Source organism: Sciurus carolinensis, chromosome 4, assembly GCF_902686445.1.
Source record: "Sciurus carolinensis chromosome 4, mSciCar1.2, whole genome shotgun sequence".
Taxonomy (NCBI): domain Eukaryota; kingdom Metazoa; phylum Chordata; class Mammalia; order Rodentia; family Sciuridae; genus Sciurus; species Sciurus carolinensis.
The window spans coordinates 49717819-49738040 of NC_062216.1; the positions used below are offsets into that span (position 1 = coordinate 49717819).

The 20222-nt window shown below is 36.6% G+C and overlaps 1 protein-coding gene across 1 annotated transcript; it reads left to right on the top strand.

Moving 5' to 3' along the window:
* The first annotated feature begins 3965 nt into the window (after positions 1–3965).
* Positions 3966–15467, top strand: Leprotl1 (leptin receptor overlapping transcript like 1). The gene is made up of 4 exons (XM_047550793.1): positions 3966–4096; positions 9860–9935; positions 11947–12133; positions 13210–15467. Exons 1-4 carry the CDS (start codon positions 4081–4083, stop codon positions 13324–13326), a joined length of 396 nt encoding a protein of 131 aa, XP_047406749.1. The 5' UTR covers positions 3966–4080; the 3' UTR covers positions 13327–15467.
* The last annotated feature ends 4755 nt before the right edge of the window (positions 15468–20222 follow it).

Here is a 20222-nt window from a genome sequence, read left to right on the forward strand (position 1 = left end):
TAAGTCACAATTCCTATTATCCCTCCCCCCAAATAAAATTATGTTTGGAACATGCTTCAAAACAACATGAGGAAAAAATAATATGGAGGTGAATGGAAGTGGGTATGGGGAGTATAAATAAGACAACATCGACCATATGTTGATATTTGAAGTTAACTGATGGTGCATGGGGAGCTCACTGTACTATTCTGCCTACTTTTTATATACAGTACTGTTATAGTTTGGACATGAGGTGTCCCCCAATAGCTCACATGTGAGACAATGCAGGAAGGTTCAGAGGAGAAATGATAGGGTTTTAAGAGTCTTAACCCAGGCAGTGAATTAATTGAAGTGGTAGGGTGTGGCTGGAGGAGGTGGGAATTGGGACATGGCTATGGGTATATATTTTGTATCTTTTTGATGTTTAGCTTCACTCAGGCCCCAAGGAATAGAGCCAGCCTCTATGGACTAAGACCTCTAAACCAGTGAGCCCTCAAATAAACCTTTCCTCCTCTACAGTTGTGCTGGTCAGGTCATTTAGTCACAGTAGCAAAATAGCTAATTAAAACAAGTACTTAATTTTTCCACAATAAATTTTAAGAAACTAAAAACCTCTCTGAGATTTCTCTGAGTTGGTCTATAAGGACTAGTAATTACCAGTTTAAAAAATTGTGGAAAGGGTAAATTCAGATAAATCTTAAAGTACCCACAACATAGCAGCTGCTCAATAAACAAGAGGTCTCTTCCTCTCACCCTGCCTCTGAATTAATCTTGGAGGATAGGAATCTTATCTCTTTGAAAAGTCTTGAAACTGTGAATAGTAAAATGAATTCATTATTATATGTAGAGAATACATAACATAACACCAACTAGCGTTTAGGATTCATTTGGAAAACTACTGAAAAAAACTGACATTCTTTTTTCAGACAATGATTTTCAAGCCTTGGTATATGTTAACATTTCAGATTTCTGGACCCTTCCCACAAAAGTTCTAATTGAGAAGATGTGGATTTGGCACCTAGGAATTTGGGGAAAATCCCAAAGAATTTTGTTGTAGGTGATCTTTGAAATATTAAATTTGGAAACACTGTTTTAAAAGTATCAAGGTACTGGTCCCTAGATAGCATCAGTAGACCAAAAATAGTCCTTAGTGTGATAAAATGTTTTCTTACAAGAAACACTGAATCTCCTGGGAAAATTAAAAGAGCACAATCTCCTAGGATTCTGTCACCATGGAAACAGGAGAATATAGAGCCCTCTCATCAGAAGAAAAATCCAGTTGCCCACTGATGTCATAAAGGACACTCATAATACCCAATAAACTTATTCAAAAGAGAAAGTTAGGGACTACCACTTAACCACCCCTCAAAGACTTCCTAAAATGTGATCTTTCTTCAGGAGCTAAACTATGGGACTTGAGATGTGAACCTATCAATTTTCACTACCACCATTACTATTGGTCAGCTCTCTAACCACTGATCATCAACGTCCCCTCAACTATCACCACTTTCCATGGAATACCGTGAAACAAAATAAGAACAGGAGTTATGGTAGTATTTGGAGTGGAATCACTTACTTTTCCAGGAAATCTTAGATTTTGTTGCTATAACAGAATGCCATAGACTTGGTAATTTATAAAGAACAGAGTTTTCTTTCCTAGAGTTTTGGAGGCCAGGATGTCCAAGATTGAGGGACCACATCTGGTGAGGGCTTTCTTGCTTCGTAACATGACTAAGGCTTCACATGCCCAGAGAAAAACAGGAGAGACAAAAATCCTGTCCTTAAGTCTGTTTATAATTAGCATTAACCCATTAGGTCGCTAACCTAAACACCTCCCACTAATGCCTCACCTCCTATGTTGCTTTGAGGATTAAGTTTCTAACATGCTTTTAAGGGGACACATTCAAACCACAGTATCTACCCACTCTGTTGAAGATGATTGAGAAGAATATAACTCCTTCAGTAGTTTAGTAATGGGAGCTGGTGATTCAGATTCCATCTAAACAGCACACAGTTCCATGGCATATATCCAAGTATACCGTGTGTTTTTGCTACCACAATCCTTAAATGAAAAAAAAAAAAAATTAATGGTACAGAGAAGAAATGGTAGAAAAAATTTTTACACTAACTTGAATAAAAAGAAAATCTGACTCACAAGATAGCTACATATTTGAGGCATTAAGCCTTAAGAAGTGATCTATTTTTTTTTTTTAATGTAATTCAACCCTAGAAATAGGGAAGGGAAGCAGGGTGGACAAGTCCTTAGGCTTCCCAATTGCTCTCTCTTTCAAGCATGTTGGAAACGTGACTTCTAATCATGCATTCAACAAAGTCTCATATGCCAGTTTAAATGACTGAAAAAATCTAAAAAATTCAAATCTTATATTACTCACCTCCACCTGTCTCCTTTTAAAACCCTTGAAAAGATTCTCAGTGCTCAATATAGAAAAAAGTAGAACTCCCAAGATAGGACCCAAACCCTGAGCAATCTCATTGATCTTCTCTTCTCTCTCCAAATCACCTAGAGCTCCTTGCTCCATTTGATGCCAAAGCTTACCAGACACATGCACACTACTGCATCCTCATGGCTTTTTCCTCTTTCCTTACTTATCACACATGTTCATCCTTCTGTCCTCTCTCCCTTAGAGAAATCTTCCTTGGCAAATTCAAATCCTAGGTCTTCATGGGACTATTTACCCATTTTTCCTCCCACAAGAAAAGATAAAAACTTTGTCTTCCCTCTCAGATTCATTGGCTGGGACTTGTGAATTAAGCGGACATAAAACAGATTAACAAGGGTGAAAATGGTTTATTTTACATGTGTAATAAGACTCTCCCCCCTCCCCCGCAAAAGAAGGTATAACGCAAAGAATCAGTTAGACCTGGGAGCAAGTATATTATCTTAAAAAAGAGGGATACATTGTAGAAAAGTGAGGGTCTGGACCTGTAGGAACAGTAAATAGTGAGAAGATAAATATATGGGGAAAAGCTAAAGGAAGATAAGGGTTATTGTAGTAACACATATGCAGACTCAAATTGATGCCATTTACAGGATCACTTCCTGATCACGGAAATGAAATTATTTATAATAGGGAAAATCTGCATTGCAATTTTTTTTTAAACATAAGTTTGGAACTTATGCTCTTGCTTTTGGGCAGAAAAGGGGTAGGAGCAGAGATTCTCCTTTATCTGCAGTTTCTTTACTGCCTGAAGCTCAAAATAATCCTTGTCAAAGTGGGGTGTTTTAGAATGGTATATTCGAATTCTCTTTATTAGCAATTATCTTATTGTAATTTTACAATTTTTCGTGTTAGTGTCCCTCTGTAGTCTGCAAGCAACTTAAAGACAAAAACTGCGTCTGGTTTTGCTCACCCTGCTGTCTACCCCCTTTCCCCCAACACATAAACTGTTCAATAAATATTTGTAGGATAGCTAAATAAACTCATCGGACTTCTGCTTTCTCCTTTTCTTTTCTTTTTCCTGTTCCTTTTAACTATCAAGAAGGGAACAATTCTCAGACTGTCAAGTGATTGCATTGGTATTATTCCCCACCCACTTTAATGGGTCCTGGTGCTCCTAGCTCTGGAGGAGAGTTCTCACCAAAACCCTAGTTCAGTGTAGGAAACAGAAGCCAAGCGCAGATCACCCAACCTTTATTACTAGGCTGAAAGCAGGAAAGAGAAACGGGTGCGCTTCTAGGAACTTAACACTATCCCCCAAAGACTTCGCAGGTGCCTTCGTGCGCTGCCTTCTAGGCAGAGAACGCAGACGGACGGCTGCGGTACGGGGCCCGGGGCGTGAAGCTTCAGCCCGACCCTGCCGGGAATACAAGGGTTGGCTCTGGCTGGTACCCCAAACCTGGGCACGGTCGGGAAACCCGGACCCGGTTGGGAAGCGGGACCCGAACTGGAACTTAGAAGTCTGGAAGGGGTCGAGCCAGGCCCAAGCCCGGCGCGCCCCCCGCGCCCCCGCGAGTGCGCGAGGCGCCGGCGGAAGTGCTGCGTCGCGCACTTCCGGGTGTTGTCTGGCCGCCGCCGTGCGTTTTTGGTCTCCCTGACCGCCGCGGCCTCGGGTTGTGGAGCCAGGAGCGACATCACCACCATGGCGGGCATCAAAGGTGGGCCTGAGACGCGGGACGCTGGAGGTCCGGGTGGCCGCTTGGGAAAAGGAGGCCGGGGGCGCAGTACGCCGCGCAGGTCGCCGCTTTCCCGGGCCGGCCGCGCGCGGGGTCCCTGCTCCCGGCAGTGCGACCCCAGACGCGCGGTAGCCCTGGCTGCCTCGGAGCCCAAGTGGGCGCGGCCCCCTCCCGGGGAGGACCACGGAAACCGCGGCTTCTCTCAGCAGCCCCCACCTTCTGCTGATGTGGGAAGCCTCTCTAACCCGTCGCCCCCCGATTCCGAACGGAAAGCGATGTGGTTATTGGTATGTTAGGAGCCTGTGGCGACTTGGGCCATCAGACGTGTTTTGCAGGAGTTTGCATCCGAGAACGGGTGGGGGGCGGGCAGAGTGTGGTTTTGAGGAGGTTGAGGCCGCTAGGGTAGCCAGTTATGGAAAAAAGAGTGTCATTTCCCATTTCAAGGCACAAGTGATATCTTCGGGTGCTTTGCGCCGGCGAAGAGCTTAAGGACGGTGCTTTCCGAAACCTGGCATCCGCATCCAATCCCGGGACACCCCTAAATATATGCTTTTTGATCTGTAGTGTTAGTGTGATACAATACGCAACCTAATCGATCTCAAATTGCTCCTGATTTTCTTCTCCACAGTTGCACCTTGAAGCTTTTTGAGATGCAAGTTTGTTTTTAAAGATAGTTACAACTTAATGAAAAATGACTCCTTCATCCCTATATTTTCTTTAGGAAGAAGAGATGTTGCATTCGTTCCAGCTCTTCTGTAGTTTTATCAGTGTGATTAGGAGCTATGTTTTCAGTTGACTTCTTAACGAATTACATTGATTTATTGACCTGCCGCTTTGTAGAAGGGGCAGGCAAGCAGGAAGTGAACAATTTGGATAGCAGTGTTTTTCTTTGTATTTTTTTTTTTAAATGTTGACTTTAGTGGAACTTCTTTCCCAGAGGTCATATACAGTTTCTTCCTCATTTTCAATGTTTTAAAACATTTGATTTCTTTGTACTTTAAGTAACTAGGGTACTTTTTAATCTTTTGAGCCATCATAAATCCTTTTTAAATCCTTAAGTGAAAAGGAGTTATTGTAAAATGCTGCAGTATTTAGGATGTTGACTGTTTCCTTATTATTTTCCGTTTTTTAAATGTAATTAATGAAGGAGTCACTCAAGAGAATAGCTTTGTAATTTCCTTCTCCAAATCTAAGTAATACTAGGTGAAAGTGTCCCAAGTAAAATTGTACTTACAGTTTTGGTTTCAGTAGGATTTTATGGTATGATTGTTAGGATGTTTTCTTCCTGTTGGCTTATTATCTTTATTATGAAGAAGTGTTGCTATAATTAGAGACCATTACTATTTCTTGAGCTATTTGCCTATTACTTTGTGATATGGTTGTCTTTCTGATAACTCCCAAGATAGGGAACTGGACCCTTCTATTCCAATTTCTTTGTAATCACAGAATTAGCCCTTTGTCTCTAGAGAATTTTGCTAGATAATTGGGCTGTTTCATCCCTAGCCTAGAGGCTTTGGGAGTTGAAACCAAATTCAAGTAAGTCTTGTCTACCAAATATTGCATCACTCAATTACAGTATAAATTTTTACCTTGATGATGTGTCATCTAAAGACAACAGTTTATACATAGAAATTAGCCCAGTTGCAGATTTCATAAGGCTGAAGAAACATTACAAGTTTTGAGAATACTTTTAAGCAGTTTATTTAACCTCATTAGCCTTTCTCTCTTGACTGGAAGAGGAAATGCCACATAAAATTATTTTTGTACCTTTTTTAATATTGAGTATTGAATGGAACATAAGTATCCAGGGTATTTTGAGTGCCTAAACAATTCCTTGATCCTTTTGTTTTCATTATACACTGACATTTGAAAGAAATTGAATCCTATGGTATAAAAAAATACAATACAAATTTTCTTCCAGTGTTAATATTCACAGCAGTTATAATAAAGCAATCTCAATTTACATATAAAACATTATTTTTTGATACCTGAACCTTATCTCCTTTTAGTTTTCCCATTTGATTTTTTTAAGAAATCATTTTTCATTAACTTTTAAAAAATGTACTTGGAAGAATTTAAACTTTCTTTTTTGATAAGAATATAAATGAGTATTCTCTGCAGTAGAAGAAGCTATACTCAGAGACATCAATATGTCCTCAGACTACTTGTCCCTTGCCATGTTTACCTGATTTAAAACTTTTCTCAGCTCCTTTCCGAGGGCAGTTCTTGCCTGTGTGCAACTTTTTCCTATTTTTCATATATTTCAAGGTGGGAAACAAGATAATCAAACTTAAAAATTTTTAGTTATTAATTTTGGAAAGAGAAGTTAACCTTTCACTGAATTTTGTTTTGTGTACGTGAATAACCTGTTGAAAGAAATATACAAATAAACATAGATGGGTCTTTAAAATGAAAAAATTTTACTCTATTTGCATTCACATCTGGTAGTCGTATTACAAAAATGGATTAATAACCACTGAATAAAAGCTTAAGGCCTGCATAGAGAGAATGAGCAAGTGTTTGGGTTTTACAGCATCTACTTGTCTCTGTGCACTAATGTTTTCTTCCTTCAAGCTTCTAAGCTACGTTCTGAATAAATGACTAGTGCATAAATATAAATAAACTGTTACTATATAGTAACTGTATAGTATTTATAGTAGTAAACTTAAGTGTTTGGGAACGATACTTAAAAACGTGAAGATAGGCCTGGGGATGTACCTCAGTGGTAGAGCACTTGCTAGCGTGCAAGAAGTCCTGGGTTCATTCCCCAGCCCCCATCTAAAAAAAAAAAAAGAAAGAAAAAGACATGTATTTTTACTTCATCAGAATGTATTAACAGTATCTCTAGTGATAAGAGAATTATTTCTTTTAGATCTAGTCAAACTCTAATTTTATAGGGAAAAAAAAATCCACTAAGTCAGATAAATACTTAAAGAACTAGTTAGTGGCTAGTAGGAACTAAGAGCCAGTGCCTCCAAACTCTTAGCTCTGCTGGTTCCACACTGCTACATTCATTCTACAAATAACTTGTTATTGAGTGTTGTGCTAGGACCTGAGCATTAGTAACAGAAAAATTTACCCCCTGCTCTCATAAAGCTAACAGTTGAGAAGAAAAAAACATTCCAGTCAGTATGAAATTTCATCTGTGATAACTGAGAAACGAAAGTGCTAAGAGGGCTTCTGTGATGCTGCCCCAAGTACCACAAGTACTTCCTTATTTCATATGGCACTCTGCTCACATGTCAGCTCATCAGAGACACCTTTTCAGACTCCTGTGTCTAGATTTACATTCCCATCCCTTACCTTTTTTTTTTTAAATCATTCTCCCACTAGAATGTAAGCTCCATTAGAATAAGAGCTCCGATTTTTTTTTTCATTGCTGTCTCTAGTAGCAAAATCAATGTGTGACATACCTTAGGTGCTCAAAATATATTTGTTGAATGGATGGATGAAAATATAGTAGGGGAATTGGTCTAGCCAGGAGATTTGGAAAACCTTTACTGAGGAAGAGATGATTGAGTTGAGATCTGAAGGAAAAATAGTAGTTGAGTCAGAGGAAAGAGAAAAGGAATGGGGCAGGGCTCTTCCAGCATGAAGTGGCCATGTACAATCACTGCCATATCCCCAACATCTATTACATATCTGGCTTCATACTTCCTGAGTGAATGAGAAACTGAAGTAGAGGGGCCATGTTCAGAGGCCATGTGGTTGAGGTTGAAACCTGCTGATTTCCAGGAAAGGAAAGAAGACCAATGTTACTGAAGTATGGAGAGCTAGGGGTAGTTGCCTAATGTAGCATGCATCAGGACCTATTTTGAACTAGAAAGACAAATAAAACTCAGTATTGCCTTTACACTTTATGTTGCTTTTTCTTGTGAACTTGAAATGCATCATTTGCTGTAAAATAAAATGAAAAAAAATTTTTTTCTGTAACGGAAAATATAATGGGATTAAGGACTAAGTAGATGTGTTCAGGGTTGTCATGACTTACATCAATGAAACAACTGAAAACCAAGCTACCTTGTCAGTGGTCCTTGATTTTGACCATTTGGCTGTGAAATGTATATCAGTAATACTTGACAGCATTAACCCCTTTACTGTTAATTTTGTATATTTTAGCTTTTGTCTTAGTAACTTAGACAGAAGTTACTCTCTTAGCTACTATATCTGCAAAAACACAAGGTGTATAGAACTTTTTTTAAAAAAGATCATTTATTTCTTGGGTTAAATCTAGGTCATTGACTGTACCTACTCAAGAAAGTTACTTTTACTCGTTGATATGTAAAAGTAGTTTAAAATATACTGCTTTGTATAATTGTGTGTGTCTTGAGAAATTATATTTCAAGTCCTGGCAAAGTGTCACATGCCTGTAATCCCAGCTGCTCTGGAGTCTGAGGCAGGAGGCTCACCAGTTCAAGACCAGCCTCAGTAATTTAGCCAGATGGTGTCTCAAAATAAAATTTTAATGAAAGTTGTGATGATATAGCTCAGAGTTAGAATACTCCTAAATTCAATCCCCAGTACCAAAAGGAGAAGGAGAAAGAAGAAATACTTATTTTACCTGTACAATGCATCTGTTTTGTAATAATGAAATAGTGACATCATAGAAGGATTTGGGAAGGAAGGAAAGTACCTTTAAATGTAAAATGCATCTACCTTGTAATATAATAAAATAGTGATAGCACAGAATTGTACTTATTTTCCTACAAATTTTCTAATACTTAGGATTTTAGCTGAGGAAACCTAGTCATAGTTTTGTAAACTATTTAAAGATCTATAATAAGATTAATTTATTAAAAAATTTTTTCTATCAGTTATGGGTTTGTTTGGTTTAGTTTTTAAACAGGGTCTCACCATGTTGCCCAGGCTGTCCATGAACTTCTGGACTCCAGAAATCCTCCTGCCTTAGACTTCTGGGTAGCTGGGACTATAAGTGTGCACCACTGCCTCCAGCTCTGTCAGTTTTATGTATGTTGAGGGTGTATGTGAAAGAAACAGGAACTGATTGGCAGAGGTTTTCCCATAAAGTGAAGCTTCTAAAGTCCAGTAAACATCAGAATGTGAAGTTTCTCCGTTCACTGCTTTTCAAAACTATAATGATCTGTGGAGTCATGCCTGAAGGGGCATTGATCCTGTCAACTATGATACTCATTAGAAATGAAACCAACTAGTTGGGGGGATGTGGTCCTGTGTTAACAATAGGTTAGAGCTCTGAAAATTAATACAAGATTGTGTCCTTTTTTGGAAATGCTTCAGATCAGAGAAAGTGTTTTGGATTTTGTAATATTTTCATATACACAGTGAAATATGTTTTGGGGATAGGAACCAAGTTTAAACCGAGAAAGTTCATTTCTAGTTCGTATAAACCTCCATATACATAGCCTGAAGGTAATTTTTAAAGTATTTGTAATTACGTGAAATAAAATTTTATGGTTTGGAATGTTCCACTCTGGCATCATGTCAGTGCTTTTAAAGTTTCAGATTTTGGAACATTTCAGATTTCAGTTTTCAAAAATTAGGAATGATGCTCAATCTTTATCACTTGAAGATTCCACAGAAGACTTCTTCTCAGATTATGTAGCTTGACACTTCTAAAGACAGTGTACTCTTGAGTTCATTTAGGTTTATCAGCGGGGGGTTGTTTTGTTTTACTTCTGGGGTAATGTTCCAACTGCTAATATTAATATTAACAAAAATAATATTAACTGGCTTAAATAATCTGTTGGACTTTTATTTTCTTTACAGCTTTGATTAGTTTGTCCTTTGGAGGAGCAATTGGGCTGATGTTTTTGATGCTTGGATGTGCTCTTCCAATATACAAGTAGGTAAAATTTTTGTCCTTTTAAAAAGTATGTTAAGGGCAAAGTTTTTCTTTGCTTTTAAGCTTTAAAAATATTTTATTTTCTACTGTAAAATTAATGCAGAGAAATGTTCATTAACCAAACAAACCTTTTTGAAATCATCACTTAAAGTTTATTTGTAAATATTTTAGGACACTAAGATACAAAAACATTTTTGGCTATTATCTGTTCTCTATTGTCAAGTCTGTAATGACAAGATAGCAACACATTAGTTCAGGCCTACTGTTCTGTTTTAAACACCTATCAACAATATTAAATACAAGAAAATTTAAAAACATCTGTTTATAGAAAGTATCATAAGCAGAGTCAGAATACAGTTGACTAAAAAACAGGATGTTCACAATTTTCATTAATATAGACTATTTTAAAATTAATATTTAAGAGCTAAGGATGTAATTCAGTGGTAGAGCGCTTATCTAACTTGTGTGAGGTCCTGGGTTTGATCCCCAGCACCAAAAATAAATGAATTAATATTTAGATAAGTTAAGAAGAATTAGATAACTAACAGAAAAATGAACAAAAAACATGAAAATAGAACTATACATGACTAATAAGTACATGAAAATATACCTAAATAAATTCTCAACACTAAATGTGGTCATTGGCAAAGATAAAAGTTGGGCACACAGGCACTGCTTGGTACTGTTATGGGTAGAGGGGCTTGGGGAGTATAAATAGATGCAGTTTTCTTAGAGATCAGTTTGCTTGTAGCTTGTAGTTCTTGGAATTAGTCTTTTACTTCTTGGACTTTCTCACACAAATTCACTTGGGAGTGTTCGCAAAGATATGTTGTTGAAGGAGACTATAGATATGTTCATGGCAACATTGTCTATATGAGCAAAAAATAAAACTGATGATGTAATTGTCCATCAAAAGAAAAATGGTTAAGTTGTATGTCTATTGGTGAAAATCTGAGGAAGTCCTAGAGAATGAAGAACCATAAATACTGTTATATAAGATGTTCAAGATCCATCATTATATTAAAAAAAAAAAAAAAATGCAGTGACCCAGTCACCTTTTTAAAGTTTATCTGTGTTTGATTGTGAAAGAGTCCACAAAAAACTCTTTAGGAGATTGGGGAAGAGAAAGCAGGGGAGTCTCGGGAGACCTTTAGTTTTTACTTTTTGTGCTTTTGTATTGAAGTTTTTTTCTTAAGCATATATTCCATTTGCAATTTTTTACTTAAATGTTTAGGGAAAGATTTTTAGGAAAAGCATCAGTAAGTCTTTGCTGAGTGTAATCTTCTAAGTATATGCAAATCCCCAGTATGATGTGTAGCTTATATCTGCTTTATTTTTAATTTTTTATTTTGAAATAATTGTAGACTGTCAAGAAATTGCAAAAACAGTGCAAACAGGTTCCTCTGCTTCCCCCAGTCGTGTAATTTTACATAACCGCAGCTATCAAAACCAGGAAATGACATCAGCATAATACCACTAACTGAACAGTAGACTAAAAACCATCAGTTTTTATTATGATAAATTCTGTATTCTGATTGAAAGTGTCCAATATTACTTTTGATTAGTTTTCTTTATTTCAATTTCACTATTTTGGGGGAGTTCCTAGTGACGTAAGGAAAGCTTGGGAAGGGGTTTTTCACTTCATGTTAAGGCAGGATGTCAAAGACATGAATCTTGAATTTTAAAAGTGATTGTGTTAATATTTCTATTTTCTTTGTGCTTTTATAATGTAAAGTGAAAAAATTTGAATTTGAGACCTTGATTCCAACTGCTAAAATTTATAAAGCATTTTCTTTTAATATTAGAAAAATTTAATAATTCATAGTTGATTTTACGGATAATATTATTTAAAATATTTAGCATTTCAGTGTTGAGCTTGTAGCTTTTTTCCTCAACTATGTTTTATATCTTGCAGTATTCCTTTGGTCTTTAAAAAGAGTAAAGCATATTTTTATATGTAGGAAAAACAACAGAAAGCAAAAACTACATTAACTTATTTTTCTCTTTCTAGCCAATACTGGCCCCTTTTTGTTCTGTTTTTTTACATCCTTTCACCTATTCCATACTGCATAGCAAGAAGATTAGTGGATGATACAGATGCTATGAGTAATGCTTGTAAGGAACTTGCCATATTTCTTACAACAGGCATCGTTGTCTCAGCTTTTGGACTCCCTATTGTATTTGCCCGAGCACATTTGGTGAGTGAATTTAGTTTGCTACGGATGATTTTCTATTAGACTGTGTTAAATTTTTTCTCAAAAGTTTTTGTTACTGACATGAAAAAGAGATGAGAGACATAGAGATTAAAATCTTAGATCTTTGTTTGTCCTTGCTAACTAATAAAAATGGTATTGAAGCCGGGCACAGTGTCACATACCTGTAATTCCAGTGGCTCAGGGGATCACATGTTCAAAGTCAGGAGAATCATGAGTTCAAAGCCAACCTCAGCAAAAGCAAGGTGCTAAGGAACTCAGTGCGACCCTTCTCTAAATAAAATAGAAAATTGGGCTGGGGATGTGGCTCATTGGTCGAGTGCCTCTGAGTTCAATCCCTTCAAAATGATATTGAAGAGCATGGCATAGGTCTGCTACAGCATTTGACTTCCCATTACCTGTCAGAATCAGGCACGTTAATTCACCCAGTGCCGAACAGCCCTACAGACCTGTCCCATATAAGTCTGGAAAACATGAGAAGATTGTATATTCTATTTGTGTCTCCAAAGAGAACGAGCTGGGCTACTTATACTAAGTCCAGACTCACCTACCCAAATTCACAGCTCTACCTCTGTGACTACTAGCATATTGTATAGACTGTCTACTCAGGTAGAGAAGGCAGCAGAGACTGACCACCCTTCAACTTGGAGAAAGCAGTTAATTACTCCCTTGACCCCTTTAAAAGAAAGTGCACATGTGGTTTCCATCCCTTGATACTTTAAATTTAATTTCTTCTCAACACAGATTTTTTTTTTATTCACAAAGAGAGCTAATTTCTTCATAAGTTGAAGATCATAGAATTCTGTGCTGTGTCATCATAGGCCAGAAGTTAAGATTGTTTTTTAAAGTAATTATCTCTCATAACTTTCTGCTTTTTTAAACAAAGATAAATAAAAATAGCTCCATAAAAGTACCATTCAGTGTTAATTACTGTGAAAGTTATTAAAAAAACATTTTCTTTGAATCATGATTGGCATAAAGTTAGAACCTTGATTTGCTTTTCATTTCCCTTTTGTTTTTCATATGTCTATTAATTGAGTGTTTGTACCTTATTTTCACAGATTGAGTGGGGAGCTTGTGCACTTGTTCTCACAGGAAACACGGTCATCTTTGCAACTATACTAGGCTTCTTCTTGGTCTTTGGAAGCAATGATGACTTCAGCTGGCAGCAGTGGTGAAAAGGAATAGCTGAACTATTGTCACATGGACTTCTTGTCATCTGTTGGCCATCCATGCACACAGGAGATGGGGCAGTAATGCTGAATGGTGTAGCAAGCCTCCTGGGGGTATTCTAGGTGCTCCCTACTCAATTTTATTGTATGCATACTATTTTCACAGAGACTTGCTAAAGGATTAAAAGGATTTTCTCTTTTGAAAAATCTTGACTTCACACTTATCTATGGTATGCTTTTTGTGGTGTCCTGCTGAATCTAAGTATTTGTTTTTCTTGTTCAGTTTTTTTATCAATATGCCATGTTAAAAGTTTTTTAAATGTAATAACCATTTGCATTGTTTTTTAGGAATTCAGAATTCTGCTGGCTTTATTACTGGGCTAACGTACATATTTTCTCTTAAGATTTGTTAACGTCCATTATTATAAAAAAATATAAAAATAAGTTTTCAATCAGTCAGGATGACATTGCTCCCAGTTTTATGCAAACATGCAGACCGTTAGCATACCTTATAGATTATCTACTCAGTGCAAGTATAGCTGCGTTTATACCTCAGAGGGGCCAAATATGAATGCCCATGCCCTCCATAAGGGTTGCTGGTTTTACTAGTAGATAGGTGTTTTGTGCATTGAAAATTGTTTTATGGAATTGCTACAAAGGAGTTCTTTTCTTCTCAATTGATGAAAGAATTTATGTTAAACTTTAAGGATGTAAAAACAGATTTTTGAGATATGGCTTTTATTTATGTTTATTATAGTCAAAGTAGAATGAATTGCAGTGTGGGAAGAAACACATTGAAATTCCATTGTTTGAATGCTGTTTCTATTTATGTGAAATTTTTGATCTATCAGCCTTTTAAGTTTTACCATGGGTAAAATGTTCATACATGGAATTATTACTGATGAGGGAAAGTTATATGTTTGCATCATAAATACCAGAAACCCTCCTCTGCTTCCTTCTTTTAACTTATTTTGTATGTTGTATGTATTAAGTAAAAGAACCTTTCAAACATTTAGAGATGTTTCACTTACCTGGAAAATAATTGCTATGCTGTTACTTTAAGAGTGCCCCTTCTCCTGCAAGGCCATGACATGATTAACAAATTACTTGTTAGTCTTGCAGATAATGTGCATTAACAATTTAAGATTTAGACCATGGTAAGGGTAGTTCTTATTCTAAGGTTATATCACATGTAATTTTAAAATACTTAAGACAAGTTTCCTGTATACCTCTCAAATGTTTGGGTTCTGATTTTATCAAAATAGATCTGCTTTTTCTTATAAAAGGTATTTGCCATATGAATTAATGCAGATTAGCCAAATCCAGCTTTAGGCACAGATCTGACCAAAAAATTCCCAGTAACCAAGCATGATCAAATTGTAGTGGTCATTTGCATCTCATGATTATCAGTACCTTTTTCAGGAACTCGTTAGGAAAATGTTGTAGTTGATCTGACAGTATTTTGTTAAGGATATTTATATGTTTATTCAATGTACTTACATAAAAATTGTTGCCTTCATTCAGAACTGAGTAATCATGACAGCTTTTTGTTGTTTTATAGCTTCTCTCTGGAGAAATGGGAACAAATTTCAGCTTTTTACTGAAGATGCCTAAAACTACAGGTGTTTTTGCGTAACCCAAGTTTTGTTTCTTTGGGCTGTGAAATGGGGAGCAGAATGACATATCTGCATGCAGCCATGCCATTTACACATGGGCTGAAAATAGCTTGCTGTGCAATTATGCTCTAGACTTAAAGAGGAAGGTACAAGTACACATACTAGACAGCTGGAGATACAGCTGGAACTCTATGCCTGTGATCTGGCTTTTTTTGTTTTCTTTAGGAAGTGAGTACATTCTCTGGTCCTTCTCCAATTTTTGTTTCTCTAGAATATCAGTGCAGTGCACTGCTACTCTTTTATTACTTGGCCATAGACTCTTCTTCTGACAGCTGCATAATCTTTCAGTATACTAATTGCATTGGCAGCATTGTGTCTTTGACCTTGCACATGAGCTTACAGTGCTGTCTCTGGTTTCTAGGCTAGGTACTGGAGGTATGATTTTTCCATAGAATATGCACTGACACAACATTGCCATTCTTCTATGGAAAGAAAACTTTTGATGATGAAACAATAAAGATTTTAAATATCCATTTTAGTTTTGTGGGTGTTTTTGGAATGAAAGTATATGTCACACTTCAGTTCCTAAAGTGCATTAACCATTTTAATAATGTAATACAAAGAAAGTGTGACACTGGTTATAACATTAGACATGCAGCAGTACAAGTGAAACCATAGTAACGGATTATTATAATGAAGCCATTTAAAAGTAAAATTGAAACCATAGTAACAAATATTACAGTGGAACCCAGTGATTTTGAGCTATAACAAAAGGACTGATTTGGGGAAGAATTTTTAACCCTTTACAAAACAGTCATAGGAGTTTTGTTCAGTTAAGACTACTGATGATCTCAAAGTCCTTTTCTTACATTTTCAGAACTTTCTTGTGACTGCATGTTTTATATGTTCACATATTTATTGCCATTTGTCATTGAGTATTTTGCTTTTTACAAGGATTACAAACAAAATTCTGTGTGTTACAACGTGAATAGAGAACAGTACTGTTATCTATAATTAATTTTGTCTCAGATTGCCCTAAATTATGATCTTATTATGTGCTTTTCAAATTATCATAGGTTCTTAGTGTCTGCCCTAATATGATTTTTGGAACATTGCCAAAATAATACAGGTTTCTAAATAAATTCTAGACAAGATTCATAAGTTACAGAAAGCTTCAAATAACAAACCTGTTAAGTAGTATGTATATTGTGAACTCTAGGATACTTTATGATGCTTATAATTGGTGAGAAATTCAAATTCCTGTTTCTTCCATATAAACTTGTATTGTTCTTTCAATGAAATCAGGAGCTCTCGTTTTATTACAAGCTTCTTTTTATGGGACTTCCCAGGAAGAAAACATATCCAGTAGGTAAATATTCCAAATAAGTGAAACTTAACCCATTAAGAACTAACATTGGGCTGGTACAATGGCGCACACCTGTAATTCTAGTGGCTTGGAGGCTGAGGCAGGATGATCATGAATTCAAAGCCAGCCTCAGCACTTTAGAGAGACCTTGTCTCAAAATAAAATATAAAAGGATCTGGGGATGTGGCTTAGTGGTTAAGTGCCCTGGGTTCAATCCCTGTAGAAAAACAAAACAAAACAAAAACCTAACATTGGATTTATTTTAACATTTGACAAGAGTATTAAATGGATCATATACATGTGCCTTTTTATAATAAGATATTTTTTTTCTTCCCTGGTAATTCAAGACTAAAAATTTTTACCGTCTTTCTAAATGGCCACAGATTTGTATTTTGCAGGAATTGTGGGAATTTTTTTTTTACTTTTCTTAATTGTTCTTAATGCCCCTTAAATATATTTGCTGTTTATTAGGAAGAATAGAACATTTAAGGGGGAAAAATGAGGTAATCAAGCTCACTGAATCAATTATATAACATTTTTGTATACAGTGCAATATCAGTTGACTTAATTAGGGTGTCTCCCACTCTTCTACAAATGAAATGCTTTGTGACAGGTATTCTTCCTTCTGACAGTGCTTTTTAAAAAATCTAGTTCTTAACAGTCTACCAGATAATCTGAAATAGGGAACGTTATTGTGCTGTACAGCAGCAGAAGCCTTATTACTAAGTTTTCTACCTGGAGTTATTCTGAGCTCAAGATATTACTAGTTCTTTATTCTCATTTCTGGGTCTTCCCATTTGTTTTTAATTATAAAATATCTAAGAAGGAAGTTTATTTTTATAACAAACTTTGTATTCTATGTTTTGCTTCTAGTTTCTTAAAGATTATTTGAAATCATCCTTGGGTTTAGAACCATACACCACAGTCACAACAATTAAGATATTAATTGTTAAACTTGTAAATTCCAGTTTATAACAGTGGGATGGGGACAGAGAAAATTCAAACCTTTCCATTCCATGAGGAAGAGATCATGAACATAAAACCTTTTTGAATTATAATTGTTTTCTTATTTTTATTTAGAGGCAATACTAATGATGGGAAATCAAGATTTTTAAATTTCAGGAGTTAGTAAAATCACTAATACTATGAAAGGAAAACAGCTGTAGTTTGTAACCATAGAAATCATTAAATAGAATAAAACATTAAACCTGAATATTTCCATATCTGTTTATAAGAGTGTGGCTACTTAATACTAATGTTGTTTTAATTTATTATGTATTTGGCATTTAATATCAAATATTTTTTCTCTTGACAGATCAATTTATTGCACAATATGTAAAAATATAACAATGATATAAAAATAAATTGTGCAAATTTGTGAAACTTCCCCACCTCAAAATAAGACAGATTAATTTCCTGAAAGCTAAATATACTTAGCATCAAACATTCACAGATTGTTTCTAAAAATGTTGACAATTGAAACAGCTTTCTAGAATTAAACTAAGAGAGCTAGGTTTATTTTTGCTCTGGTCTTAATCATCAACTTCCAAAACAAGAAAGAATCAGCTTTAAAACCAAGGTATGAGTACAACAGTAAAGACAAGGGCATTAGTCTCCTAAAAAAGTTGGTCTTGAGCCATATTTCATACTAGAAGTGTCATTTACCAGTAATTATTTTCAAGTCAGGTGCTTTAAACTGATTTTGAAACACACTATTTGAAAACCCTTCTAGACACTGACAAATGTCTAATCAGAAGTGATTGGTGTTCACATGTGCGTTTCACCTTGGCTAAGTCACCCAAAATTGTTTTTGCTGAAATTCTACATTTGGTTCAAGTTTTTCCCCGTAGTAAACTTCCTTATCCCCAGTGCTACTTATGTACTACATGATAGCATTGTAAGCAGGATTAGGCAGTAGAAAAAACTGGAGTGTGTGGTCTCTTGCTGAAACTTAATAAGTCAAGACAAATACATAAAGTAATATGAAAGGAAGTCAGTTCCTGTCTATGCCAAGAGAGTATGGAGGTTCACAGAAGGGAAAGATTTCACAGGAGGGGCAGGCTAATTTCCTGTGCTGGCATGCAGGACCATGGATATGTGAGCATTTCCGTGGAGCAGCATTCTGCTCTTACTCAGCTTCTTGGGTTTTAAGAGTTATTTGGGACAGCAGCAGTGATAGCACAGCTTCTCACTTTTGACATGCCAACATCAATCGCAGATGTCAGGGAGATGAAAGTAATGACCAAGGAGATTTGTGTGGGAGAAAGAGGACTCAAACATAGATGACTCCAGATTTCTGATTGCTCATTTCAGGATAGGTGTGAGGAAGTAACAAGAGAGAGTTGAGAAAAAAATCTGGTTATGAGTTACATGTCCAAACTACAGGTTCATCATATCCATGTATTGCCTAGAAATGCCATAATTTGCCTTGTTTCAGACCTTCATCAAACAAAGCAATACTAGTAAGACTTGTGACAACTTGAACCTTATAACTATTTTATGAATTCTGTGAAGGTTGGCATAGTAACCCAGTAGCATAGTGGTTACAGTGTAGGCTCTTGAGTCAGATCACCTAGACTTCCAGCTCTTCCTTATAATGGGCTATGTGACTGCTATATTGGAATATGAAATGTACCCCAAAAGCATATGTGCTAAAGACTTGGCCCCAGCCCCTGGCAGTATTGGAAGGTGGTAGAAACTAAAAGTTGGGGCCTAATGGGTAGAAGTTAGATCACTGGAATTGTGCCCTATCTTGTTTTGCTCTCTGGCCACCATAAGGTGAGCAGCTCTTCCTACTACATACTTCTTCCATGATGTACTGTACCTCCACAGGCCCAAAGCAACAAGACTAAGTGGCCATGGGCTGAAACCTCTGAAATTACATGTCAAAAATAAAACTTTCCTCCTTTTAGGTTGATTGTCTTGGGTATTTTGTTACAGTAATGGAACACCAACACAGTGACTTTGGTTGAGTTATTTAACCTTTTTGTGTCTCATTTCCACATTTGTAAAATGAGGAAAAGTTTAGTACCTACCTTATAAGGTGTGAGGTTTAAAAGTAACATGCAGAGAAAATGGCTCATAGAGATAATGATAGTTAAGTATTAGCTGTTATGGACTGGGAATATAGCTCAGTGGTAGAGCACTTGCCTGGCATGCACAAGGTCCTGGGTTTAATCCCCAACATTGCAAAAATAACATTAGCTATTACTATCACTGCTTCTTACCGATTCTGTCCTGTTAAGCAGTAGTTTCCTTTTACACAAGTAGACAGGACTCTTTTAAAATACATTGTTATGGTTTGGATGAGAGGTGCCCCCCCCCCGCCCCAACTCATGGGTGAGACAATGCAAGAAGGTTCAGAGGAGAAATGATTGGATTGTGAGAGTCTTAACCCAATCCAATCAGTAATTTAATCCCCTGATTAACTGAGTGGTCACTGAAATGGTAGGAAGTAAATGGGTGTGGCTGGAGGAGGTGGGAATTGGGGGTGTGACTTTGCAGTATATGTTCATATCTGGTGAGTGGAGTTTCTCTGCTTTCTGAGAACTGCTTCTGCCACACTCTTCTGCCGTGATTTTCAGCCTCACTTGGAGCCCCTGGGGAATGGAGCTGGCTGTATATAGACTGAGACCTCTGCAACTGTGAGCTCCTAAATAAACTTTTCCTCCTTTAAAATTGTTCTGGTCAGATCTTTTAGTCACAACAGCAAAAAATCTGACTAAAACATACATCTTAATGATGCAGTCTTTACAGAACATCATGCAAACTCAGTCACTCTGAGCCACATAGTACCTCTTGGGACTGCTGTTACTACCTTGTTCCCAGTCATTGTGCAAGTTTCCCTACCCAAATTTCTGCACTAAACCTTAGGAATGATAGACTGTTCTGTTGTTGTAGTTTTGTATTTAAGAACAGAA